The sequence below is a fragment of the Engystomops pustulosus genome, chromosome 10 (genome assembly GCF_040894005.1).
Source record: "Engystomops pustulosus chromosome 10, aEngPut4.maternal, whole genome shotgun sequence".
Classification (NCBI taxonomy): domain Eukaryota; kingdom Metazoa; phylum Chordata; class Amphibia; order Anura; family Leptodactylidae; genus Engystomops; species Engystomops pustulosus.
The window spans coordinates 83,665,500-83,691,918 of NC_092420.1; the positions used below are offsets into that span (position 1 = coordinate 83,665,500).

General features: G+C 42.4%; 1 protein-coding gene across 8 annotated transcripts in view; it reads right to left on the reverse strand.

Annotated features, from left to right (window-relative positions):
- Positions 1-18,481: 18,481 nt before the first annotated feature.
- The window catches only part of TTLL7 (tubulin tyrosine ligase like 7), a 174,080-nt gene continuing 166,142 nt past the window's right edge, over positions 18,482-26,419 (reverse strand). For 6 of the 8 annotated variants that reach the window (XM_072127476.1, XM_072127473.1, XM_072127475.1 and 3 more), the window contains exons 20-21: positions 24,655-24,831; positions 18,482-18,617 (exon numbers count right to left, since the gene is read on the reverse strand). In XM_072127476.1, the coding sequence (XP_071983577.1) occupies positions 18,503-18,617; positions 24,655-24,831 (292 nt within the window). In that variant the 3' untranslated portion in view covers positions 18,482-18,502. The remainder of the gene's footprint in view (positions 18,618-24,654; positions 24,832-26,419) is intronic. The other 2 variants (XM_072127474.1, XM_072127479.1) reach the window with 1 other exon arrangement.

The window sequence follows — 26,419 nt, forward strand, 5'->3', positions numbered from 1 at the left end:
GTAACCGTGACCATTTATTGTCCCAGTTGTTGGATCCCCGGCACCACACAAATATTGGTGATTTATCCTAATCTATCTCAGTTTTGGCTTATGGACTGGTGCCCATAACTGCTAAGGAAATTTGAGTAAAAATACACAGTGAAATATTTCATGGAATTTGATTGTTCTGTACTTTGGTTGAGAACAGCAGCTCCCCATCATCCTGTATGAACAATCGTGACACCCTATGGGTTATTATAAGGCCAAGTATGGATGTGGGGGGGGGGTGGAAAGTTAAAACTTAATTTGTCTGCCAAAAAATGGGGAATAGACAATTTTTCCATACAATAGTCCTCTTCTTATACCACCAAGAGACAATACGGATTCACTTTACTGCACGCGTCTACCGCAGAACTTAGGAAATAGTAAATGTGCATCCCTCACGAAAGACTGGCAAGAAAGTTTCACATCTGTTTGTAATAACAGAAGTTTAGTGCTAGATTCAATTATTCGACCTCCGTTATGCCGTTACCTTCCCTTTCAGAAAATTAGCTGCCAATAATATAAATGCGTAGGCTACTTCCAGCAGCGGGGAAGGAACAGAGAGTCGGCCTGTCCGGCTGGATCAGGTTTAACGAGAGACGACTCCAAGGATTGCTCATGTATTCACACAGCCAGACTCACATGCTCAATGTAATTGGAAGTCTTATAATATATGACATATCTCACCGTGATTTTCATTTTGTTATTCTTTGTGTCTATTATTTTATGAAGATTTTCACAAGTAAGAGCCGTGTCTCGGGAAATCGCAGTCACACTGGATAATTCTCATACTCATTCAGGTCTATGTTCCTATTCCTATATTAGCAGCTCATTTTAAGTAAATGAATCAGCAGGGGGAGACAATAAGAAGACACAATTTCTGCTAATCTTTGACTCGCTTCACAAGGCTCTCTCGCAGTTCGGCCTGGGAAACTCGGTCCATGGGGGAGAGTCATCATTGCTTTTACGCTAGTTTTTTGGCGTAGAAGCAGTGAAAGAGTCGCAAGTTCTTGTGCAGTGCAAGAATTTGTGATTGTTACGACGACTACGTCACCTCCACACCATGTGTGGGTGGAGGGAGCGGAGTGGGGTGACCGATGGAGTGGGCGGGCATGGGGCATTCCCGTCCCGTGCCTGTGTTCTTTTGAAAAACCGCAAGGAGTGCCATCTTATGAACGCCGGAGCACCAGCTTATGATAAATTTCCCCCTATGTGGCCTATGTTCAGCTGAGAACGATATACAAAAAAATGGATCATGGTTTTCCTACCCCAACTCAACTGCCCAAAGCATATTCTCCCATCGTGTCCCAAACAAAGGGGAGACCTCCAAGAGTCCCACAAGAGTCCCAGGAGAGTCAACAATTCTCCCGAGACTGGCCAAATGCTCCTGAAATAGTTGTGTGTCACAAAACCTGAGGGTATCCTGTCCCACCCGTTGTAGGTGGAACATGCAAAAAAAAAAAAGGAGGCATGGCTTGAATGGTCTCCCATTTCTTCTTCAATGATAGTTGGAAAGTATGCTTTAAAATGGTTGCTCTGTCTAGATGTATTACCTAGCCAAATACCCTATTAGGCTAAGTGAAGGTCACAAAAAGAGTCCACATGTTTTGAAGACATTTCTGGAAATACTTTTAAAACAAGTGGCACCTCTTGAAATATATATATAAGTTGTCACCAAGGTATTATTATTATTATTTTTTGTGGTCCTGTTGGTTTTCTTAGAAATATTGTGGCTAGACTCAACAACAATTTTGTCAAGCCTAGTCCACCAACTAATGTGTATGGGAATTAGTGACAATCCCCCAGTGGAAGATGTTAGGGGAACAAAATGATCAGACATCTTTAAATCCAAATAGACCAATCCTTCGTTCTCAGGGATATACAGTAATTTCCTATCTGTATGAAAACACATACCGTACATACTCGTGAAGATAATTGTGGTCAGAAGAACCAGTACTCATTCAATGGACAGCTACGTAGAGAATGTGGTCAGTTTTAACGAAGGTCCTCTATGTTTGTTGGGTGGGTTTGCTTGAGGAGAAATTCCAAAGACATCCATTATTGCATATACAGAGCTGTGCCTTGTTCTACTACAAATTGTCCTGGGAAGACCCTCTTAGTGAGTTTCAGTAAAAAACTACTGGTCTGCATGTGTTTGACATACAGAAATCACGCTATGATCTGGTTTTATGATGAAGTCACCAGTTTACAGTCTTGGATTTTGTTTGCCAATCCACACATGGATAAAGCCCAACTCAAGGGTCTTCTTATGTGGTTTCAGCACTGGTTACCCTAGAAACAACTCTAAAAAAGAATACATTCTGTACATTTGGTTGGTTTAAGTCTGCCATGGGCCCTGTATCTAAATAGTGGGCCCCTATAAGTCTATTTTTTTAATGGCTCGACATTTACTTCCTTACATAGGGTACAAGAACCAAGCTCCTTAGAAAAGAAGGTAGGGACCTACTGTCTTGCAGTTAACGACTTTTGGAGGTCTCTCAGAGGTCCGGGAATGGTTCCTGTATACATATAAGTTGACATACAGTTAGTGTAAAAGGATTTCTGGGCTGTTGCTCCCTATTTTTATTATCTCTTCATGGCAGTATCAAACTTACTGTGTGGTTTTGGTGGTCATGGTGGTCATGACTGTGTGGTTTTGGTGGTCATGACTGTGTGGTTTTGGTGGTCATGAACCCCTTAAAAAGACTTTGGCCCAGGCTGCCACCCATTTTAAAACCCACTATTGATTTTGCATTGGAATCTATAGTATGGACAGTTTTGATTTGGATTTGAACATGGAAAATATAGATTAATCTTGGATGAAGAAAACCTAGCATAGACCTGCCCTTAGGCTCTGAGATGTGCTGTGAGTGAATGCTATCCATGTACAGTATATTGCGGTGGAAAATGATAGAACTTTACAAATAATACATAAATCCTCCTTGGACGTCGTTCAGACTTGTACACCGTAATGCTCCACATATTGAATTTAATCTCCTCACACGAGCTGAGATGAACTGGGGATGGTCAGATCTGTATGCAGAGAATACTAGGCCTGCGAAAACAATCTAATCCAATTTTACTGTGTTCAGACAATGGGAACTTAATCAATAACACATTGTACAGTTCAGCAGATGTTCAGAATTCCGAGTCAACTTCTAGCCACCAAGTCAGTAAATTAATGTCATAGGCTATTCATCATCACTAGGTACAAATGAACCATGTCAGCATTTTCCAGGCTAATGACTGATTTAAACTACGTTCTGCAAAGAGCCTCAAATACCGAAACAGTGACTCCGTTACTCTCTGAGTAGCTTCCAATGACTCAGTGTCAATTGCCTGGTTGCTTTTTCCATCGCTTCTAGATCTTTGAGCAAAATCGTAATTATTGGAAGCAAGTGATTTCAGATTCAGAAGCTCGGAGATATAACAACATACGTGCTTGTGTTTGGATACAAAATACCTCACATAAAGCTGAATAGGTGTCCCGGGGAGGTTTGCCAGAAAAGTATCTCAAGTAGAGACGAGTGGACCACATGTTTCCATTCAGGTTCAGGGTTCAGCACGCATGACCCAAACATATTGCTGGATTGCCGAACAGCCAATTTCTCAAATGAATGCCCCCATGGCTGTGATTGGGGTTCCCCCCGGCCTTGGCTAGTTGCTATGGTGGTCAATTTGCCAGATTGGCTGTTAGTCCACCGATCCAGTAATATATCCCAGTCGCTCCAGCCGAACCTGAGAGGAAACACTCATCTCTGAACACAAGCAATTGCCTGGGGTCCTATAGATCAGGTAGTCCTCGATACTCTCTACACAGAAATTGGAGCTGTCTACTTCCTGTTCCTTTCTCTGTTCATTGTTTGTTGGTAATAGCTGGTCCCTGGTGGTGTTGGGTATTGTCCTACCACTAATCTGATGACCTAACCTTAGGATAGGTTATCAGTATTTTTATTTGGCAAAGTACGCACAAACTCACAAATTTCCCAAATAAGGATGATGCCAGCCCTCCATCTATGAGTAACTTATGGAAAAGTGCAAACCACGGATATGTCCAGAAACTGTCCAGAAACCACATCAGGATCCTCCACAGAGCATGTAGAGGACACTGGTAGGTGTGTCCTAGGGCGTCCTTCTGTGATTTCTAGACATCTAAAAAAAACGGTTCTGGTGTTGACATGGACATATCCACGGTTTTCAATGTTCCTTATGTTATCAAAAGATGGAGGACTTTTTGAAATTTCTTTGAGCTGAGCTGAGTTGAGCACAAATCATACATGAACAAATTGCTGGACTTATAGGAGTTTTGGCTGGACTTTCTCCTGTGGACTGTTGATTCTCTGATAAGTATACCACCATCGATTGATCTCTATATATTTTCAATATTTTTGTACATCAATATTTTTAGCCTGGAAATAACCTTCAGGCTGCATTCGTACATTCATTGGGGGTCGTATATAAAGCTGCAAGCTTGCGGCCGTATACACGTCCCCCATAGGCCGGCGATGAGCGCACGGAGAGGTACGGAGGGGTACATGTACTATCTTTCCCCGTGTTACGGCACTGTGCGCCCCGTATCTCTATGGAGAGGGGTCAACCCTCCCGCAATCCTTGTTGCCGAGCGTACATCCGACGGGCTACGGCCCGGCTGACATACGTTCGTGTAAATGCAGCTTTAATTATATTTCTTTATACACATCCACACTAAATTTTAGCCTAACAAGAGGAATAGTCCAGTTCCTGTATAGAGATAACAAGTCATTTTTCAGTGTAAAAAGTCCACTAGGGGGCAGCATTGCCTTTAGTTATTCATGCAGAGGCCCTTTTTTTCTCTTGTCACAAACTTTGGAAGCTTGTAGAAACTTCCAAACTCCGCGGCTGAGATGGAAAGTCAGTTGTTAATGACATTTTCTACAATATGCCGGGTGCTTTACTGGGACAAAGCAATATTACCCGGTGTCTTTTCTATTCCTTCTTATTATTTCTATCGAAATATCAAATATACATTGACAACGTGCTGATTGCGACAACAGGCAAGGAAACAAAAATCACATTATACCCGAGCTCTGTTCATATTTTCCTGATGAAATTACATTGTTCCGCAGAAGCTTCATGTATAATAATTGAGAACAATGATATTGTGCATTTAAAATGCGCCGCAGCTCGATTTGTACTTAATGCGTTCTGCACTGTGTAAACATTCCTAAATAAATCGGAGCGCACGTCCATGATAGATGACGACTCGGAGGGGTTTCTCTTTGCATTTATATTTATTGGGGTGAATAACACTTTTGTGGGATCCAAGTTTGTACTGTTCCCCCAGAAGACACATTTACTAAGGGCCCGATTTGCGGTTTCCCGACGTGTTACCCGAATATTCCCGGTTTGCGGCGATTTTCCCTGAATTGCCCCGGGATTTTGGCGCACGCGATCGGATTGTGGCGCATCGGCGCCGGCATGCACGCGACGTAAAACCGGGGGCGTGGCCGAGCGAAAACCCGACGGATTAAGAAAAACCGCTGCATTTAAAACAATAAAAGTGTCGCTTGGAACGCGCTTACCTTCACTTGGTCCGGCTCGGTGAACTTGAGTGCGTTCAGATGCTTTTCAGCGCAGCAGCGCCACCTGGTGGACGGCGGAGGAACTACCTTGATGAATCCCGGCCGGACTCGAATCCACAGCAGAGAACGCGCCGCTGGATCGCGAACAGATCGGGTAAGTAAATCTGCCCCAATGTGGGGGAGATTTCTCAGAAGTTTTTGAGGTAAAACTATTCTAGTTGCCCATGGAAACCAATCAGAGCTCAGCTTTCATTTCATAAACAGCTGTGGGAAACTTAAAGTTGAGCTCTGATTGGTTGCCATGGGCAACTAGCACAGTTCTGCTTTCAGAAACTTCTGACAAATCTCATCCATACAATCTAAACTTGCTCCTTAAAGAGGACCTCCTGTCACTCTAAAGAAAAGCACTAGAAGCTGCTTACTAATGTAAACAGCTCTACCCCATTTTTTGCAGTGTTAAACTGCTAGCTTTATCTGAACCCTCCGTTAAAGCTAGCAGACACTACAGCGCCATAGCCTCAGAACGCCAGACCAAGCTTACAGCATTCACGAGGTGTTGGTCCGAGGCGCTGCTTCCCCCAGACCGCCCCTTCCCACGCAGTCACCGCCTCCTCAGACCACCCCCTCATGAATACGCTGGACCGTTATAAATTTGGTCCATCGTTCTGAGGGTATGTCAGTGCAGTATTCACTAGCTTTCTCGGATGGTTCCAATAAAGCTAGCAGTTTAACACTGCTAATAATGGGGTAGCGCTAGGAGCTGCTTTCTTTACTTCGCTTTTAGTTTCTTGTATTTACTATTCAGGCTAGGTTTACAACACATTTATGAAGCAAATCCAATCTTATGAAAAGCATAGCAAGCACATCACAGCAATAACGACCTACGTCATAGTCATAAGCGTATCACATTCATGTGTTATACGCTCAGCGGATAGACAAGGAAAGCTCCTGACATTGAGCGTATCCGTAGACATATAGAAGGAGATTTATCATCAAGTTTCTGAGGTAAAACTGTTCTAGTTGCCCATGGAAACCAATCAGAGCTCATCTTTCATTTCATAAACAGCTGTGGGAAAGTGAAATCTGAGCTCTGACTGGTTTCCATGAGCAACTAGAACAGTTCTACACTAAGAGACTTATGATAAATCTCCCCCAGTATGGCAGGTAGAGGCATCGTTTTTGCCTCCGTCTGCACAATATATGTCATATAATACAGGACTGAAAGATGCAGAAAGCTACATCTTTCCATCCTGCTCCCTGGTGCTGAGCCACGTATATGGTCGGCAGAGGCCATCTCTCCTCCGGCCTACGCGGAGCATGTATGTCACTCAGTATAAGGGAGGTTACCAGTGATGTCACTGTCCTTATAAGGACAGTGATATCACTGGGGAAACACCCTGAATATCGGTCCATTTCCTGATATCATGGTGGGGGGGGGGGGGGAGTAGAAGAACAACATATCCCACTGTATGAGTTCTCCTAGTCACACATGACAACCCTAACACTTCCCAAACCTGTGGATTCTTCACAACTGTGTCCAATGTAGACGATGCTCTATAAGCTGAACAGACCCCCTATACAATAGTAGCGAAACCTCAGCTGTGAATGTGTTGCATCACTGGAATTAGATCTAGGAGGAACTACAAACCCTAAGAATGTTTGTGGCATAGACATAACTAATATGAAGAAAGATCACATGAAAATCTGTATAATCTATAACCTGGGCAGCTGGAGCAGCCGGAGAAGTCACATATGCTATCCGCAGCCCTCCCCCCGCTGAGTGACAACCTAAAGATGACATAAAAATCTATAGAAGTGTAAACGTGTAATTAGGTTTTCTCAGCATGAACACAATGGCCAAGGAGTCCTGGAGAGAGAGGACCGTCACGGCACCAGAGGAGAAATAAATCATCCATGGATTTGAGGTCGGGGTAATTATAAGGCTGGATATACATATGATGAAATGACGAAACACACGTTAACTTTAAACAAGATTTTACTGTTATAAAAGGCAATTTTGGGTGTGTTTTTTTTTCCCCAGAGAATCCACCTGGTGGTGATGGTCAAGACGTAACTGTGGTGACAGCATATGAGACTGAGATTTCTAACAAGCAAAAAAAAGCATCTTCAGAAAAAAAACAAGTCCTCTGCTTTGCATCATTTACTCTTATGCAGAACTATGTGTTTCCATGGTTACAGACTACAATGAAACATTGGGTCTCATTTACTAAGGGTCCGAACGCCGCACTTTCGTCGGGTTTCCCGAATATTTCCGTTTTGCTTCATAATTGCCCCGGGATTCACGCGCCAGAAATCGGGCATGGCCGTCGGACAACTCGACGGATTCGGAAAAACCGCGGAATTTAAAAAACAATTTGTGTCGCAAGATCAAGCACTTACATGCACCAGGAAAAAGGTGAACTCCGGCGTATCTCAGCGAAGCAGCGACACCTGCTGGATATCGGGCGCACGACCTTAGTGAATCGCGCCGGACCCGAATCCTCGTCGGACAATGTGCCGCAGGATCGCGACGGGTAAGTAAATGTGCCCCATTATGTAGTTTTATCCTTTAGTCATACTACTTTCCACCTGTCAGAAGCCTTCGGAAAAAAAATATTAGATATTAAGGTAAAAAAAATTATAATATATTGGTTGTCACTACGTCCATTAGAGCATGAACTATTAAAGTGTATAATATATAACAACCACAATGAAGCCATAAATTTAAAAAAAAAACTTGCTGCCTTACATTTGGGCATAAAGACGAATAGATTCCAAAATGGTACAGATGAAAACTACAACTCATCCCACGGAAAAACAAGCCCTTGCACTGCTCTGTCAGCAAAAAAAAAAATACAATAGTACAAAAAAAAAGTACAATAGTAGAGAAATTAAAAAAAAAAATAATAATAAATATATATATATATATATACATATGTGGTCTCTCCAGAATCATACTGACCCACAGAATAAATTCCTCATGTTATTTATTTTCCATTACAAAAGGACTAATTAAATTTTGTCAAGAAGCTCTACGGACGCCTAAGCGGTGCGATTAAAAGGAAACCGGATCCACACAAAAAACAAGTCCCCCCTATATCAGTGATGAAGTTAAATCTAAAATCCTCCCTCAAGTGGTTAGAATGTGAGATCGGAATCTCTGTGTCAGCAAAATGAAGCCCCCACCATTGTGAAGATACATATTAGTAGATTTTTGGGCAGTCACTTCCTGTTTATTGAATCGGTGGTTTTCTGGCTGTTAGGTATATAAACCCTGTTGCATATCTGTATTGTTGTTGTACGCCGAGCTGAATTTTATAAGTTTCATTTACAAAGGAATTTTTTTTTTCCCATTGTATTCTGAACAGGGCTCAGAGCTGCTTAGCTATGGAAACAGAAGTCGAGAGTCGCCATAGGGAGGTATCATCCACTGAGCTGTTTAAAATTCATTTTGGCTTCCCTCTGTGGGTGCTCCATTCAAGGCGCAACAGAGGGAACGAAAGAGCCAGAAAATCCGTAATCAAGACCCAAAAGTTTTCCTGGTTATAACTTTTCTTTACTGTAGTCGTGCAAGAATTGTATTGTACCTACTATGCATATGTTCCTATATCGGCTTCATTAGTCTAATGCACAATGGGTAACTGCTGACAAGACAAACCCTTATACACAGCTACTACAAGTATTACTGCACATCAAGATTTAGCAATCATATTTCTTGTCCCCCAGCATGCTCTATACAGTTGGATTCTAGACCTCTTCATCAACACAGGGTCATATGTACACTACAACGGGCCAGGACAGAGAGGAAGCCCCTGACACCGCATCTGCTCCAACTCATAGTGTCATCATAGTATCATAGTATTTAAGGCCGGAAAAAGACCCAAGTCCATCAAGTCCAACCCATGGCCCAAGTGCATAACTTTACATTTATCTACATTAAACCTCATCAACCATTTCTCTGCCCACTCCTGCAGCTTCCACAAATCCCTCTGTAATGCTAAACTATCGACCTCAGTATTTATTACTTTACACAGCTTAGTATCATCTGCAAATATTGAAACTTGACTGTGTAAACCCACTACAAGGTCATTAATAAAAATATTAAAAAGAAGTGGCCCCAATACTGACCCCTGTGGCACTCCACTGGTAATGTCAACCCAATCTGAGAATGTGCCATTAATAATGACCCTTTGTTTTGTATCACTAAGCCAATTACTTACCCAGATACACCCCAGCAGTCTCATCTGACACTTCTCCACTGGGTTATAATGAGCAATGCTCATTGTGAAAGAGTAGTAAGAGCTACTGTGGAATGTTTCGAAGCCTTTGTGCTAAGAGGACATCTACAATCCAATCCACAATGTAATGGAAATGTGACCACCGGGGAACCCTACTTATGTTTAGAAAGGAGGTTCCTTGTACTTGTTAATGTATGGAGTAGTGGTGCCCCAGACTCTACCCTTAGGGAACTGATTAGAGAAGTCAAGTACAGCATTTGGCCATCTCCAGCAGTTGATAGAGAAGAATTTGGTGCACTTATGCAACTCCTCCACTCCTCCTCCTCCACTGAGGTTGAGGTACTTAGGACCCCCATCCTCATGGCGATTCCAGTGGTCAGACCCATATTGATGGGTAAAATTATTACCTAATTAGTCAACAAGTGGCCATCTTGACACAAACCCCTTTAACCTAAACTTTTTTGGATCAAGGCACACCCTCAGGATGGCCATAGATGGCATTTGGGTAACCATTGATGCTACAATGCCTTAATATTCTGGAACCACACAGTCAAATGAATGTGGCTAATCCACAGGGGGTTACAGTAGGTCATTGGCCATTTTTCATCGTGGCCTCATCTACGATTGAATAAGTGGACCCAAACTGTTCCTTAGAGAGTTTTTGGGTTGGGTTTTCTAAATCCAATCAAAATTGGTGCGGCACACAGATGGCAGTCCCCAGGCCTCATGTTGTTGAGTTATTACCCATGGTTCCATTCATGTGCTGTACATTCAGGTCAGTGAATTGACTCTTTTGTGATACCAAAGCTAAAAGCCCAAAGAAACATGAAACATAATCTAATTTTCTTGAAGAAATTCTTGGAATATTTGTGTTCTCAATGAGCTTTGTTTGGTCGAAGCTTAAGATATTTTCAAGACCCCGATGGGACGCAGCGCTGCCTCCGGATAATGGCCGGCCTCCCCAAACACAGCCATTTCCTTGTTTGCATTACAGTCCCAACCAATCAGTAAAAATACCAGGCCCGCTTTCTTTTTAACAAAATAATTAAAGTGACCTCACTGTAATTACAGCAGAGGGGGGGGGTCTCCGAAATCTGAAGAAATTGTTAAAGAGCTCTGACATTCCCACAAAAAAAAAAGACTTAGCCTGGGGGTAGGAGCTGCCTCGTGCTATACATGATTGATCCTCCAATCACAACAAGTCAACGAGACAGATTAATCATCTTTTTGTTAAGGCCGAAACGAAATCTGAGCGCCCGTCCGACAGTTTGTTAATGGTCTTTGTAAACATTCCTTTAGTAAACAGCTGTACGGGATACAGATGTAGCAGAGCTGAGTTCGCAGTTTGGTACAACAAAGCAAATCTAGTGCAAGGAAACAGTAGAAACCAATTATATGATGGTTAATGGTTAAGAATTACAATCCGATTGTTTGTATTTAGGGCTCTTTCCCATTGGTGCTGTTTTTCACGTCCGAGGTCCAGTGATTTCCAGAGATTTCTTGCAAAACCATTGATTTCTATGGTTTGTATTTTCACTGATCCATTGTCCATGCAAAAAATTCTGAAACGTCCTATTTACGGATCACGTAAGACAATATAAGTCTATGGGTCCACAAAAAAAATGAATGAAACATCTGTTTGTTTCACTGATGAGGCTAAAAAAACCAGGTGTGATGTTTTTAAAGCAATGTTAAACCTTTGCGGACACGGAGACAAAACGGAAGAAAAACTGAGACACGACTGAGAAAAAACGAAAACAAATGAAGCTGAACATCAACGCCAATGTGAAAGAGCCCTTAGATTTAGTATTGTGGTTTTCAATTGGATTGGATTGTCAGAGTACTAATAATCTATTAAATAAAAAACCTAGAGACACCTAATGAAATGTAACAATTAGGGTCTGTTCACATATATTTGTAGCCATCAGTTTCATTAATTTTTTGGGCACATAAGAAAAACTATTCTGAACCAACTTGTATTAGAATTATTGTGTTGCGCCATTCCTTTGTTAGTATATTACCAAGTTAACTGGGTTGTCTGTTCCTCGTGGGCGTGTCCCTGAACACTGATTAAAGCCAATGCATATACAAACACTTTTTATTCTGCATTGTTTCACTTTTTGGGGGTTTAGTGTTATTTTAGTAATTACTGCATTCTTCTATGTTATGGCTCCCACCAGGATTGACCCCTGTAAGCTCGAGAAAAACAAGTTTCATATATACAAGTCTCCTAATATAAATACTTAACATATTTTTGTAGGGAGGTGGGGGTTGGGATGGTGTATTGGGGCTTTGGACAGCATTTCACCTGGCTCTGTCGGATATTTTGTACTCTTTAAAAGTTTAATAAACATATTAAAAATAAAAACTTAATGTAAAATATACACCACAAACACAAATTCAGAAAACCCCCCAAAATATACACTGTCTTAAAGGAAATCTACCATCAAAATCAAGCAAGGCAAACTAGGGGCACCGTCATTGTGGTAATCTTCTTATATTTATTATCCATGGCCTTTTTCTTTCTAAAATCAACTTTTAAAATTAGGCTAGTGAGCCAGAAAGGGCTCCACCACAGCCCCTCTGTGTCAGTTTCGACACCCTGCCCCACACCTTTCTACTCTCCCTTCCTCTGTGTGTGTTGTTGACATGAGATTATAGCACAAAGTGGGAGAAGGGGAGGGAGAGACACGTAACAGCCTGTGAAGGCAGACCAAAGCATGGAGGGGCTTAATTAGCATAATTTTAAAAGTTGATAACAAATATAAGAAGATCACCACAGTGACGGTGCCTGGATCTATGAGTAAGTGTTCCTGGTTTATCATGATGGATTTTGATGGTAGATTTCCTTTCAAGGGGTTGGCCATTTTTAAGTCTCTTCCATTAGACATGTCTCTGCATGTATATGTACCTGTGTCTTTGCCACTTCCGCCCCCTTCCCTGTTTTCACCATGCAGCCCTCTACATATATATACAACTTCTTCTTTTTCACTGCTCCAGGTCCTCCTTGTGACGTCAACCTCCGTGTCTTCTTCTTACTGTCCGTCCTTACTAACAGAGACAGGAAGAGAGGTAGGAGCAGGATGAGTCATAACTCTGCTGCTGCAGCTCCTTCTATTCAGCAGAGCTCAGACATGTAAAGAAACAAGCACGGAGGGTCTGCACCAAGTATAAAAGTAAGTAGCAGGACTGCCGATTCGCTTGATGAACATTCAGGGATTATACACAAAGCAGTAAAATCACATGGGCAACTTTTGTACAGGAATGGCCAACCCCTTCCAAGAGTCAGCCAATCCCTATAACCACATGACTCCTAATCTGACCCCCAGTCAAACATTACGATATAAATAAGCAGGATCGCAGCCGATGATAAGTAGCACTGATTCTTTATTTTGAAGTTGAAAATCCCTTTAGGGTTTACTGAATACAGTGGTTATGTCGTATGTTACAAAAGTTCTGCTAATCCTGAGGATGTTCAGCCTACTCTACAATGGCATCTTCTTCAATGGAGACCTTTTTTGGCAGAGATTCTTCGATTCTTCAAGGACTAAACAATAAACACGGTTCTTTCTGTGAATTTTTCCATAACACATATAAAAAGTTACAACAAATGTAGCAAACAACACAAATGCGCTGTAACCAATGGCAACCATAGAACTACCTGGTGGAGCACCATTTTGTTGGAGCACGGTGAACCTGGATTCAAATCTGACCAGGGCAGCATCTGAAATGAAATGCTACATCTCTTATACCCCAACAAGTAATGGGATGGAGGGGGGGGGGGTGCTATGTTTTAGACTATGTCCAGAACAATGTCCAGAACATGGCCGCCAACTTGGATCACGGTCAAGATTTTGCAATGGCAAGGGGTCATATAACATAACAAAAGGTTATCAGCACAGTGATTCTCCATAGATGCGGGTTCATAATTATTGGATCCAGCACCTTCAGCTCTGTGTTCAGCACCAGTGACAACATATCACAAGGAAGGTTCCTGGTTGTTACTGCAACTTTCTGTGTTCTGTTTTGCCCTGGATCTTTCAAGATGGCGGCCATATTCCATACAAAGCCGAGAACATAGGCATCTGCACCCATTACTTGCTTTTCCACTGGTTTGTTTCTGAAATAAAAGGGAATCCTGGAAATTTTGACTGACTTTGTAGTTGGTGCCCATAAGTTCCTCATATAATAAACCATAAAGCTGTAATCTGTTGGTTACCACTCTCGATAAGGGAGCTAGTAAATATGGTGGAAGATCTGTGGTTACCACTTGTAGAAGAAACATGGATATTTCTACTTGCTATTCCCTTATTCACATGGCTGATGGGGGACATATACATGGCCAACGTATATATGTCAGATATATGTCCACCATAGGCCGTCAATGGGGGCATGGTGCCGTATGGAGCAGTACGGTGCTGCACAAGTGCCGTACCATTCCGTAGCCGGGAGAAAGATAGAACATGTCCTGTCTTTCCCTGGAATACGGCACCATGTTTCTCTATGGGGAGGGGAGGGAGTGAGCGGCGCTGTAATATATACTACCACACAAACAGGTAAGTGTTAAGATGTTCACACATTTAGAATTTACAATCTAGAAATTTAAGATATGAGCGCCCTTACACATTAAGAAATTCATGACTTTATTGGTTGGCGTGAGTAACAGCTTGTAATATACCAGTGGAAGATCTTGAAATAACAACAATGACCAAGTTATTGAGCACGACCACTTTGTTTAATGGGGTCAAATAACATCAGTAGGGCTTACTGTTGCCTGGTGCCGATTCTGGGTGGCATCACGTAGAAAAGGAATATTTTGAAGCAAAAAAGTTGAATATGGGGCCATGTACATCTGGTATGTAGTGATAACCCTGCTAAGAAAAAGTTCTACCAAGGTAGGAAAAGTTCAAATTAATACGAAGGGTGGATGTATCCCAGTGTCGGACTGGCCCACCAGAGTCCCAGAGGATCCTCCGGTGGGCCCTGGCTCAAACCAATACTGAACCCCAGAGGTCCATCAGAAAACAACACAATTTGAAGGCTGCTAGGGTATATTTTCTGGGGATAATGCAGAGTGGGCCCCCAGATTAATTTTCTCTGGTGGGCCTAAGGAAGCCCAGTCCGACACTGATGTATCCTACAGGATAATCCGACTGTTTGCTATGGTTGTTGGCTTTACAACGTTTGGTAACTCACCCAGAGCCCAGACATTGATGCACAAATATCAACCGTTCCGTCCTAGGTGAAAAACCCGGAACCATAACGTGGAGTCTTGTGGTGGGGCTGCCTCAATCTTACTATGCCACTTAACAAAGGATATTTCCATCCTATAGTAGTTGTAGGTTCCATTTTTGGGACCATTCCCAGTTGGAAGACCAGCTGCCCGCAGCCATCTACTAAAGTTAGCCATACACATATGGGGGGAGATTTATCAGAAGTGTCTGAGGTAAACCTGTTCTAATTGCCCATGGGAGCCAATCAGTGCTCAGCTTTAGTTTTATAAACAGCTGCGGGAAAATTAAAGTTGAGCTCTGATTGGTTACCAGGTGCAACTACAACAGTTTTGTTCTTAGACACTTGTGATAAATCTCCCCCCTTGATCTCTTTCAGCTTAACCTGCCAAATGCAACAAATTTGGCCCTCATCATAATGTGTAGGGGGCTCTCCACTCACTCCTGATAGCAAATGTCTGATCAGTAGAACTTCGACAGCCCAATGGTAGAAGATCAGCTACAACGTCCTTCTGCTTCCTGATCAACACACTAGAAATGCTCAGCGGAGCCAAACTTGCATAAGTATAGGGGTTTGGATTGGTTCCTACACCCATCATAAATTAAAAATTCTATAAATGGCTGATGATACCCCTTTAATGCTTCATTTTTTTGTCTACATTCAAAAACATAAAAGGTGTTCCCTACTTTAGACATTCCCTACATGTGAAATAACCTCCATGCCAATAAGAAGCTCACAAAATATCTGGGGCCCCCAGAATGCTACTTTATGTATGTGAATACAACAGTAAGTGTTCCGTTTCACTGTAGTGCCCCCACAGGGGATATGAAGTATTACACATCTTATGGTGTAATGTATGACAGGATAAGTCCTCCAGAATGAAAGACGTTCTTACTTATGGCTCTTCAAGATATGAGGATTCTGAAGAGAGGATCCCCCTTAACCTCTATTATCTCCGAATTCCCGAATAGGGTGTATGATAATGAATTTTCTAAACTAAACAGCTCCTTCAATATTAATAAAATAATTATCACAATAACGCTTACAATTATTCCGCAGGTTTTCTGATATTACACTATACGGTAAACGTTCCTCTGGCGCTACGTCTAATTGTTACCTACTAATGGAACATATGTGTGTAATATGTCACCCGCGTTCCTATAATGCGCCGCGTACGAAATAACGATTCATTTGCTACATGAAAATTCCGTAAACAAATGACTGAGGTACCAAATGTCACAATTCCCATTCCTATGTGCGTTACGACGACGTCGGGGAATGTTTACCGTGTTCGCAATTAAAAAAATATCTTAACGATGTCTTAAGAACTCAACACAAAATGCGGGAGACATTAGGCTCATTAGTGAACTCGTCTACTGTACGTACAAGAGACCGCGCCAAAGAGAACCGTGCTACAACGTAAGATAAAACAGTCGTAGGGGGGGGGGGGGGCTCATCGTGCCGACGGAGATGGCAACGCCGCGGCTTAATTGGCACAGTCTGAAATGAAATGTAAAAGTATGTGAACCCAGGGGATTATTACGGGCATAGAATGGGGGAGGAGATTATAAACTGCATATGAGGCGCAGGCTACATGGTCATACGTGGCTGTTCAAATTTAGGGATCGAAATTTTTCGAAATGATTTATTTTAGGTTTTTTTTATGATTCAACATCAATATTGATTTTCCTGAAGTTAAAATAAAGGCAAATAAATAAAAAGTTTTTTTTTTTTTTTTAAATCCCCTTTTGGCCTTAAAGGAAATCTGTCACCAGTACAGGCTCCTTTAAGAAAGGTGAAATTAAAGGATGTCCAAATCTTACAAATCTTAGCTACTGTGTCCTCTAAAAACAAATACTCCTGAAGAAGCGAGCGATATCTCAAGCACTTCCTGCTTCTTAGGAAATGGGGATTCTAAAAAAGTGTGATACCGTGAGTCAGTTGTAAGGGATGAAATCTGATTGGCTGGCATGGGAATGCCTCCCTGTGTTAGATCTCTGTGTTAGATTAGCAACCAATCAGGATTCCGATTTAACTTAAAGGGTACCTGTCACCACATTTGCACATATACAGTCAGTGACAGGTCCCTATAGAGCTCTATTTACTAAGAGAGACACTTCTTTAAGCTACAAATTGTTTTCTTATATTCCTTGATATAAGGGGGAAGTGTTCTGCTCGGCCTGCCCCTTCCATCTAATCCTCCCCAAGCCTTATGCCTTCTTACTGGTCACAGTTCATGTCATGTGACCAGAGTGACATCATCTCAGGTCCTTTAGCCTCTTAATGATAGCAAACTGTACCCCATGTATGTATCTGACCACATGAAGTCACAGCAGCCTCCATGGACTTCTAATCCTTTCCATCCTCCATGGAGGCTGCGGTGATCTCATGTAATCACATACATGGTGTACAGTTTGCTATTGTTAGAAGGCTAAAGGACCTGTGATGATGTCACTGGTCACATTTCATGAACGTAAAACAAGACACCATGTAAAAGAATTGACACAATATTTTTATATTATTAGCAGACAGTCCCTAAGTACAAGGAGGCAGAGCAGGGATTTGAAGAGACACAGAGCTGTCAGTCACAATAATGGGGCGTGGCTCACTGCCAGCCTGAGAGAGAGAAGAGTTACAAAGACCAGTCATTGTTAGTCAGGGGGCGTCAAAATCTGGTGACAGGTCCTCTTTAGGCAGGACTCTGGTGTATTGCTATAGGCAACCACTATACAGTGCTAAGCCTAGGAACAGATAAAATATAGATAATGGATAGAAGATGGAAAAATTTGGCTGCTAATTATGTTTTCTCACAAGTGGCTGAAGTAATAATTCTATTTTTAGTATGATTTATGCTACTTATCTACTTTTTTTCAGCATTTTCGCATGTCACAGTGCACCTGGCACTTCACTGAGGTAACGGCGGCCATTTTGTGCCTTGTAGGTGCTGCACAGGCTGCATCCCTACAGAACACAATGTGGCGACCATCTTCCCATGTATGTGACGTGTGCGCTTTATTATCTGTTCATTTAAAAGGCAATATATCATAATACATAACACGTCATTCCCTAAACGAGCAAAATAATTTAGCATTCTATGTTTTTATGTTTTACACGCGGCGAGAGGCGCTGCCTAGCAGACTAAATTTTCCAAACCTAGACATTCAAGGATTTTGTAAACTGCTCAGCATAGTTTACAACAGCAAGACTCGACCTGCGGTTCTCTGGCTGTTGCGAAACTACAACTCCCAGCATGCCCATTATGGGATTTGTAGTTTCCCAACCCCTGAAGCGCCTAAGATTGAGGCCTTGTGGTTTAACAAGATCAGTAATTCGCCGTAGGTGGTGCGTGATCGCTGTGCTTAGCACCATATGAAGGTAAGTAGTAAAATCATAACGCTATTATTTACAGGGCAAGAAATAAAAACCGAATGACACAACATTCCAGGTTCTTTAGTATTGGGTGAGTCGAGAGGTAAAAAGAAAGTTGGAGCGCGGCAGTCCGGATGGGCCGAGGCTGGAAGACGACATTTTAATGCTGAACTGAGGGACCACCGGCAGTAAGTACCTGCAATGAGAGAATAAGATATATAGGTTTAAATCATATCTGTTCCTGGGAAAGCTGGGTGCCAACCAATAGCAGTAACCGATTTAGCATTTGTAGGCTGCTATAAAAAATTGTGTACAGCTCATTCTGTTTCGGGAAAAGCTGGGTGATACTTTCTACTAAGGTGGTAGTCTTTTTAGCTCCCAGAGATTTTCACCCAGCTTTGAGCGTAACAACAGCAATACCACTACAGCTCACCCCTCCTCGCTATCGCAGATGGTAATGGCCGCCACTATGCAACAAAATGAATCTGCCTGGACAGCAGGGAAGTCCGAAAGCAAAAGGAGAAATTTTCCGCCATTGTGATTAAAAAGTTCTGAATCTGAATGTTTCAAGCCCAAATTGGCCCTAAGTCATAGCACCATGACTACGACTACGGTGCTATGACTATGGGCCAATTTGGGCTTGAAACACATCAGCTTCAACATTGAATGCATGATGCGTGCACTCGTTAAATGAACTCTTAATAAAAAATCTGATTTTTTTTTATCCAAAGTTCATTAAAAGAGCATGTGCTTTATTCTGACATGTTTCAAGCCCAAATTGGCCCTTAGTCATAGCACCATGACTGTGACTACGATGCTATGACTATGGGGCAATTTGGGCTTGAAACGCGTCAGCTTCAACATTAAATGCATGATGTGTACACTCGTTAAATGAACTCTTAGTAAAAAACCTGAATTTTTGTCCAAAGTTCATTAAAAGAGCATGTGCTCCATACTGATATATTTTAACCACTTAGCGCTCTGCGCCGTAGCTGTACTGCGCTGAGTCCCGCGATTAGCGCTCAGCGCAGTACAGCTACGGCGCAGAGACGATGCCGGTTCAGCGCTGTATAGCAGCCGAACCGGCATCGCTAGCCGCGGGATTTCAGCGGTAATCTACCGCTGACATCCCCGGCTAACACCCGCGGTCGGAGTGGGCTCCGATCGCGGGTGTTTAACCCGTTAAATGCCGCGGTCAACGCGACCGCGGCATTTAACATGCCTTCTGGGGGTCTTTACCCCACGATCGGCCCCCCCGCACCGTTTTCGGGGGGGGGGCGATCGCTGTTTTGGCTCCTCTGGGGTCCGATCGGGACCCCAGAGAAGCCTGGAGGGTTTACCTTTAAGATGGCGTCTGTGACGTCATCTTAAAGGCAAAGTGTCAGCCTATGCATCTGCATAGGCTGGCACTGATAATACCCTGCAATACATTAGTATTGCAGAGTATTATCAAGAACAAGCAATCAGATGATTGCTTGTTCATATCCCATGGTGGATCAAGTAAAAAATGTAAAAAAAAATGTTTTTCAATAAAAAATTACTTTATAAATCACTAAAAATGCCCATAAGCCCCAAAACATATAAAGAGACATATAACGCTCAAAAAAGTCTAAATCATAACACAAACCCCACATATATAGTATCACCGCGTCCGTAACAATCCATAGAATAAAACTAAATAACTATTGAACCCATATGATGAACGCCGTAAAAAAAAAACGTCAAAAACCCGCCAAAAATTATGATTTTTACCTATTATATCCCACTAAAAATGCAATAAAAAGTGATCAACAAAACATATGTACTCCAGAATGATATTGTTGCAAAGAACAACATGTCCCGCAAAAAACAAGCCATCAACCAGCTCTGTAGCCAAAAACGTAACAATGTTATGCCACTTGGAAGACGGCGATGCAAAAATGATCGATTTTTCCCCACATTAGGGTTTTATTTGGCAAATTTAGTAAAACATAACAAAAAATATTCATGTCTGGTATCCCCGTAATCGTATCGACCCATAGAATAAAGATAACAGGATTATTAGGATATACGGTGAACACGGAAAAAAAAAAGTAAAAAAATCCAGTACAGAATTGATGCTTTTCTACTCATGACCTCAAAAAAAGTTCCAAAATTTTCAACAATAGGTGATACCAACCCCAAAATGGTAACACTGGAAAAAGCATCTCGTCCCGCAAAAAAAATGCCGTCACATGGCCCAAATAACGGAAAAGCGAAAATTTTATAGCCTTCAAAAGGGGGCAACCAGAAAACTAAAATCCTGGCCGCAGCAGGGTGCTCCTTCCCTTCTGCGCCTCGCTGTGCCCCCATAACACAAGTAACGGCCACGTGTGGGGGGTCGCTGCACTCAGGAGAAATTGTAGAACAAATTTTATGGTGAGTTTTCTCTTTTTATCTTTTGGAAATGTGTAAATTTTAGGGCTAAATGAACGTATAACCGACAAAATTTGATAAATTTGAAATTTCTAAATTTCACCGCCATTTTGATTCAATTACTATGAAGATCTCAAGGGGTTAACAATCTTTGTAAAAGCTGTTTCTGATAGTTTGAGGGGTGCAGATTTGAAAATGGGTTGGTTATATAGGGGGTTTTGTTGCTAAATATGTAAAATTTGATTTCAAACAGTATTTATCCCCAAAATAGTCAATTCCGAAAATACGGAAAATCGCTATTCGATTTGTAGGCCGCGTGACGGCAAAATAAATTATCCAAACATTTCAGAAATTATGAAAATGTAAAGTAGACAAATGGGAAATGTTATTCTGCAAGTTATTTAGGTGGTAAATCTATCTGCCTGAAAACGCAATGATTTAGAATTTCGAAAATGGCAAATTTTTCTAAAAATTCATCATTTTTTTCTTTTTTTTGTAAATAAACGCAAAACTTATCAGCCAAAATTTACCACTAAAATGAAGTACAACATGTGGGGAAAAAACTATCTCAGAATCGCTTTGATAAGTAACAGCGTTCAAAAGTTATTACCACAGGAAGAGACACTGGTCAAATTTCAAAAAAAAGTTGCGAGCCTTAACCTGCAAACAGGCTGCGTCCTTAAGGGGTTAAACCTAAATTGGCCCTTAGTCATAGCACCATGACTGCCACTACGGTGCTATGACTATGGGCCAAACGCGTCAGCTTCAACATTGAATGCACGATGCGCGCCCTCGTTTAATGAACTCTCAATAAAGAATCTGAATTTTTAATCACAGTGCTGGGAAATTTCCCCAAGTGCTTTTCACCCAGCTTTCCCAGACTTCTGATCTATAAAATCTACATAGTTTGGTAAAGATTTTCCATGTAAAATACGTGCAGATTTTAATCTATATGTCATAAATGACAAATCTCAGAATGGTAGTGTATTAATAGTAATAATAATAGTAAAAATAGATAATTTTCGGGCAAAATCTGCATGGAAAATCTGTGTGTAATACTCACCTGGCTTAAGACCCCTGGGTACCCTCTTCACCAGCTGTAGGTAGACCCTAACTGGCCCCCGAACACTGGCTGAATTTCCATGGACCATAGATTTCTGTTCAGTTTTCTTCTTCTACTCTTAGACTATACAGATGTAGCAGAGCTGAGTGTGTGCGTTGTAGCTATGCCCCCAATAACTTGGTAAAACAACCGTTTGGGCACTGCTACATCTGCTTTGAGACACATATGTGACATATTTTACTAAGGCAGTAAATACTGACACCTCACCCGTGGTTCTATTCACAGGCAGGTTCACAGGTTAGTTTTATCATACAAATATTCCCCTATCTGTGCTCGCACTAAGTACTTCACACTCCATTGGAGTATTACACACACAATTGACTTTTATGCTGACAAGCCACGGGCTCCAATTACTTTTGAAATGTTTTTCCAGCCCCCCCACCACCACCACCACCATTTTGTTTGTAGGGATCTAGTCAAAATCGACCACATTCTTGTTCCTTTGAAATTAGGTGTTGATCTAGTAACGTGAAGATAAGAAAGGCGGAATGACACACGTGGATAATGGCTACGGCACAGGCATGTGCTGGTCGCAACGCTCCAAATCACTGCGAGCGAGGCCGTTACTAACAGAGCGCGCTAGTCCTGGAAGATGTGGGGAGGGAAGGACGTACAGAGGGTCTGGGAATTACACCTACAGTCCTATGCAAGAGTATAAAGCAACATTTAACTATATTAGATGCACTTGAGCCAAATGACAAACCCAGCACCGCTACTCTGACCAACTCAGTGCAGCTACATCTGAATTTACTATTAGATTCCTTTCATCCTTATGGAGATTGGGCCGCTCATCCAGATCCTCCCCAGATCCCACCCAGGTCAACATCTGCAAAGAGTTTGCATGTTCTCTCCGTGTTTGCGTGAGTTCCCTCCGGGTCCTCCGGTTTCCTCCCACACTCCAAAACATACTGGTAGGTTGTTTAGATTGTGAGCCCCATTGGGGACAGGGACCGATTTGACAAGCTCTGTGCAATCTGTGTGCGCTATACAAATAAAGAGTTATTATTATTATTATTATTATCCTCAGGAGATTGGGTCACTCTCACTGTACATTTCTGGAAATTTATTTTAATACTCTTTTGCCACAGTCTGAGAAATAGTTAAAGAAAATCTACTATTATAAACCAGAGACACTTACTCATAGATCCAGGCACCGTGACTGTTGTCATCTTCTTATATTTCTTATCCATGGCCTCCTTCCTTCTAAAATCAATTTGTAAAAATATGCTAATGAACCTGAAGGGCTCCGGGGGTGTTTCTAGAGCCCCTACGTGCTATAGCTTCACAGGCTGAAACTTATCTGCTGAAGTGAGATTACAATGGGCAGAGGGAGGGAAAAAGAGGTGAGGAAGCAGAGGGGGGGGGGGGGGGGGTCAGTGTAGCAACCTGAGCAGACAGAGCATGGATGGGCTCTGGTAACACCCCTCCAGAGCCCTTCAGGCTCATTAGCATATTTTTTTAAAGGTGAATGATATTAGAAGGAAGGAGGCCATGGATAACAAAGAAGATTACCCCAGTCCCGGTGCCTGGGTCTATGGGTAAGTGTCTCTGATTTATCATGATGGATTTTGATGGAAGTTTTCCTTTAGGAACTCTTACAGATCTTTGGGAGATTGGACCGCTCTTTTGGATCTAGTAGAGACTGGGACACTCTTTTGGAAGTGTATTCCCCTTATAAACAATAAAATGCTTTCTTCCTGTAGCCACCTGTAGGGGGAGTATGGGAGCGGACTGCATACTGTGCTACAATTAGGATGGATATACAGTAAGCAATAAGCTCTTATTCTCCTCCTAGTGGTGGCTGGATGTTATATTTTAGGGATAACCTTTCACCAATATCTCATTTGATTTATGTATTGTTTCTTTAATCATCCATTCCTAAGTTAATATGTCATTAGCTCCTAAAAGACAAGGGGGCGGTAACCTTTTATTTTCACGAGGGGTGTGTGTCTCTTTCCGCTGGATAAAAATAAAACGTTACCGCCCCCTTGGCTAGGAAGAGCCAATTTACAAATTATCTTCTGGGGGCCATATCTTGTGAACGGGTGGACGGATTTTGGAAAAAAAAACAAACACCGGACTGATCAGGGGCAGGGCGCTATCACATGGCGGGTGTTATTCAGCATTTTGTTGATTGTGACAAGTCCCTTTAAATCCATATTTAGAAACATGGAAAAGAAAATTCTGATGGCTAGAAGCTAAATGACCTGAACCCACCGTACAAGTAGATACAAAATATATTTATATATTAACACGTTGCTTTCTACTTATTCCCTCCGTAACAATATGTGCGGTAGAGCACGTAACACTGCCCCCTAGTGACAGGAGCTTCCAATTACAGAGGCTCAGCCACTTCTTACCCTACGTCTCGATTTAGGACATATCTGTTTCCCATTAGCACCGTATGACTTACAGCGCTGGACAGGGAAGGTCTCTGATGCGGTTTGCCATATTTTTAGGGGAGGGTGAAAATATAAAATGCATTTTATGAGGGAGGAAACATCCGAATTGCTCATCTCGCATTGTTTTTCACTTTGGGGAGGAAAGTGCTCTCACTTTCCAGGCGGTGGTGCAGATATCTGGATGATTTTTTCGCCATATGTTGGGGGCGTCTTAAGGGAAGAGGTCGTCAGCATCGCAGTTATGTATTTCGCTTACAGAGGCCTAGACTGCAGCCGAAATTTACGGAGGAGATATTTAAGGTTCTAATCAATACCTTGTGTCGCTCCCATCTGGACTCACGCCTGCCGCCGAGCCTCGCGAATCTGTTGCATATTTGTAAACCACGAGCAGGCAGTTCTTGCAGAGCTGGACCAGCCGATGACAACACTGGAGCTGATCGGGTGTCACGACCTCGGTGCTTTTACTGAATATCGTCTCCCACGAGGTGCTGCTGGCAAAGAAAACACAAATGACCTCATGTTCTCGGGGGCAACAAACGCCAAAAATGAGAGAGAGCGTTAAAACAAACACAGAAGGTTTAGCCGGGAAAGGGTCGGAAATGTGACATGTGACCTCTCTAGGATTTGCTGGAGTAGACCGAAAGACACCGAGCCAAAGGCCGACAGATGGAGAGAATCTGTGAAAAGCGATTCAAGTATTAAAGCTGAAAATAATGCAAATTACTAGGTTTTTTTTTTATAGGAGGAAAGCTGGGTGATAACCAACATGGCTGCCGTTACAGCCTACGCAGTGGATGTAGCGCAATTTTCTCAATGATGAAAATAGCCTTAAAAGTCAGGAAGGGCAAACAAATGAAACACAAAATAAAACATAATAAAGATAACCCAGCTTTCTTACAGCTTTTACAGGAGTCGTCCAGAAGAATAATTTTAATTAGGGGCGATTTTGAGTTCTGTCTGCAATCCGTTTTTTTTTTTTTGCTGATGGCTTACCAAACCAAGCATGATAAACCAGGGGCAATTCCTGGCACCATGACTGTGATAATCTTCTTATGTTTGTTGTCCGTGGTCAACTTTCTTCTACAATCAACTTTAAAAATTATGCTAATGATCCGAGGGGTGTTACCAGAGCCCCTCCAGTGCTTCACAGGCTGCTACATTATACAGGATCGCTTCTCCTTCTGTGTGAGATTACAGCAGGCAGAGCGAAGGGGGAAGTGCCTAGGAGACAGAACAGTGTAACAGCCTGTAAAGCTACGGAATAGAGGGGCTCTGGTAATGCCCTCAGAGCCCTTCTGGTATACTAGCATAATTTAAAAAGTTGATTTTCAGAAGGAAGGAGGCCATGGATAACAAATATAAGATTATCGCCGTCACGATGGCTGCATCTATGAGTAAGTGTCCCTGGATTTCCTTTAAACCAGTTGTCTGGCATGAAAAATATAGATTCTGATGCCCCCCACCTATAACACGCAATTTTTTCCTAAAGTGGCAACGATTTTGGCGAAAATGTTTGCTTAAAAAATCCCCTCCACTCAGACTTCTGGATCAAGTGACTCAGGAGACCCTGATCCCGTCCCCACGTGTATGAATTTTCTGATAAGGTACCTTATATACTCGAGTATAAGCCTAGTTTTTCAGCACGAAAAATGTGCTGAAAAACTCAAACTTGGCTTATACTCAAGTAAAAAAAATAAATATATCTAAACTCACCTTTCCGGCGACCCCTGTATATCTTCTGTGCGATCTGTCCGGCAGCAATGGCAGGCTATATACACTGGGGCAGGGTCTGGCAGGCTATATACACTGGGGCAGGGGCTGGCAGGCTATATACACTGGGGCAGGGTCTGGCAGGCTATATACACTGGGGCAGGGTCTGGCAGGCTATATACACTGGGGCAGGGTCTGGCAGGCTATATACACTGGGGCAGGGTCTGGCAGGCTATATACATTGGGGCAGGGTCTGGCAGGCTATATACACTGGGGCAGGGTCTGGCAGGCTATATACACTGGGGCAGGGTCTGGCAGGCTATATACACTGGGGCAGGGGCTGGCTGGCTATATACACTGGGGCAGGGG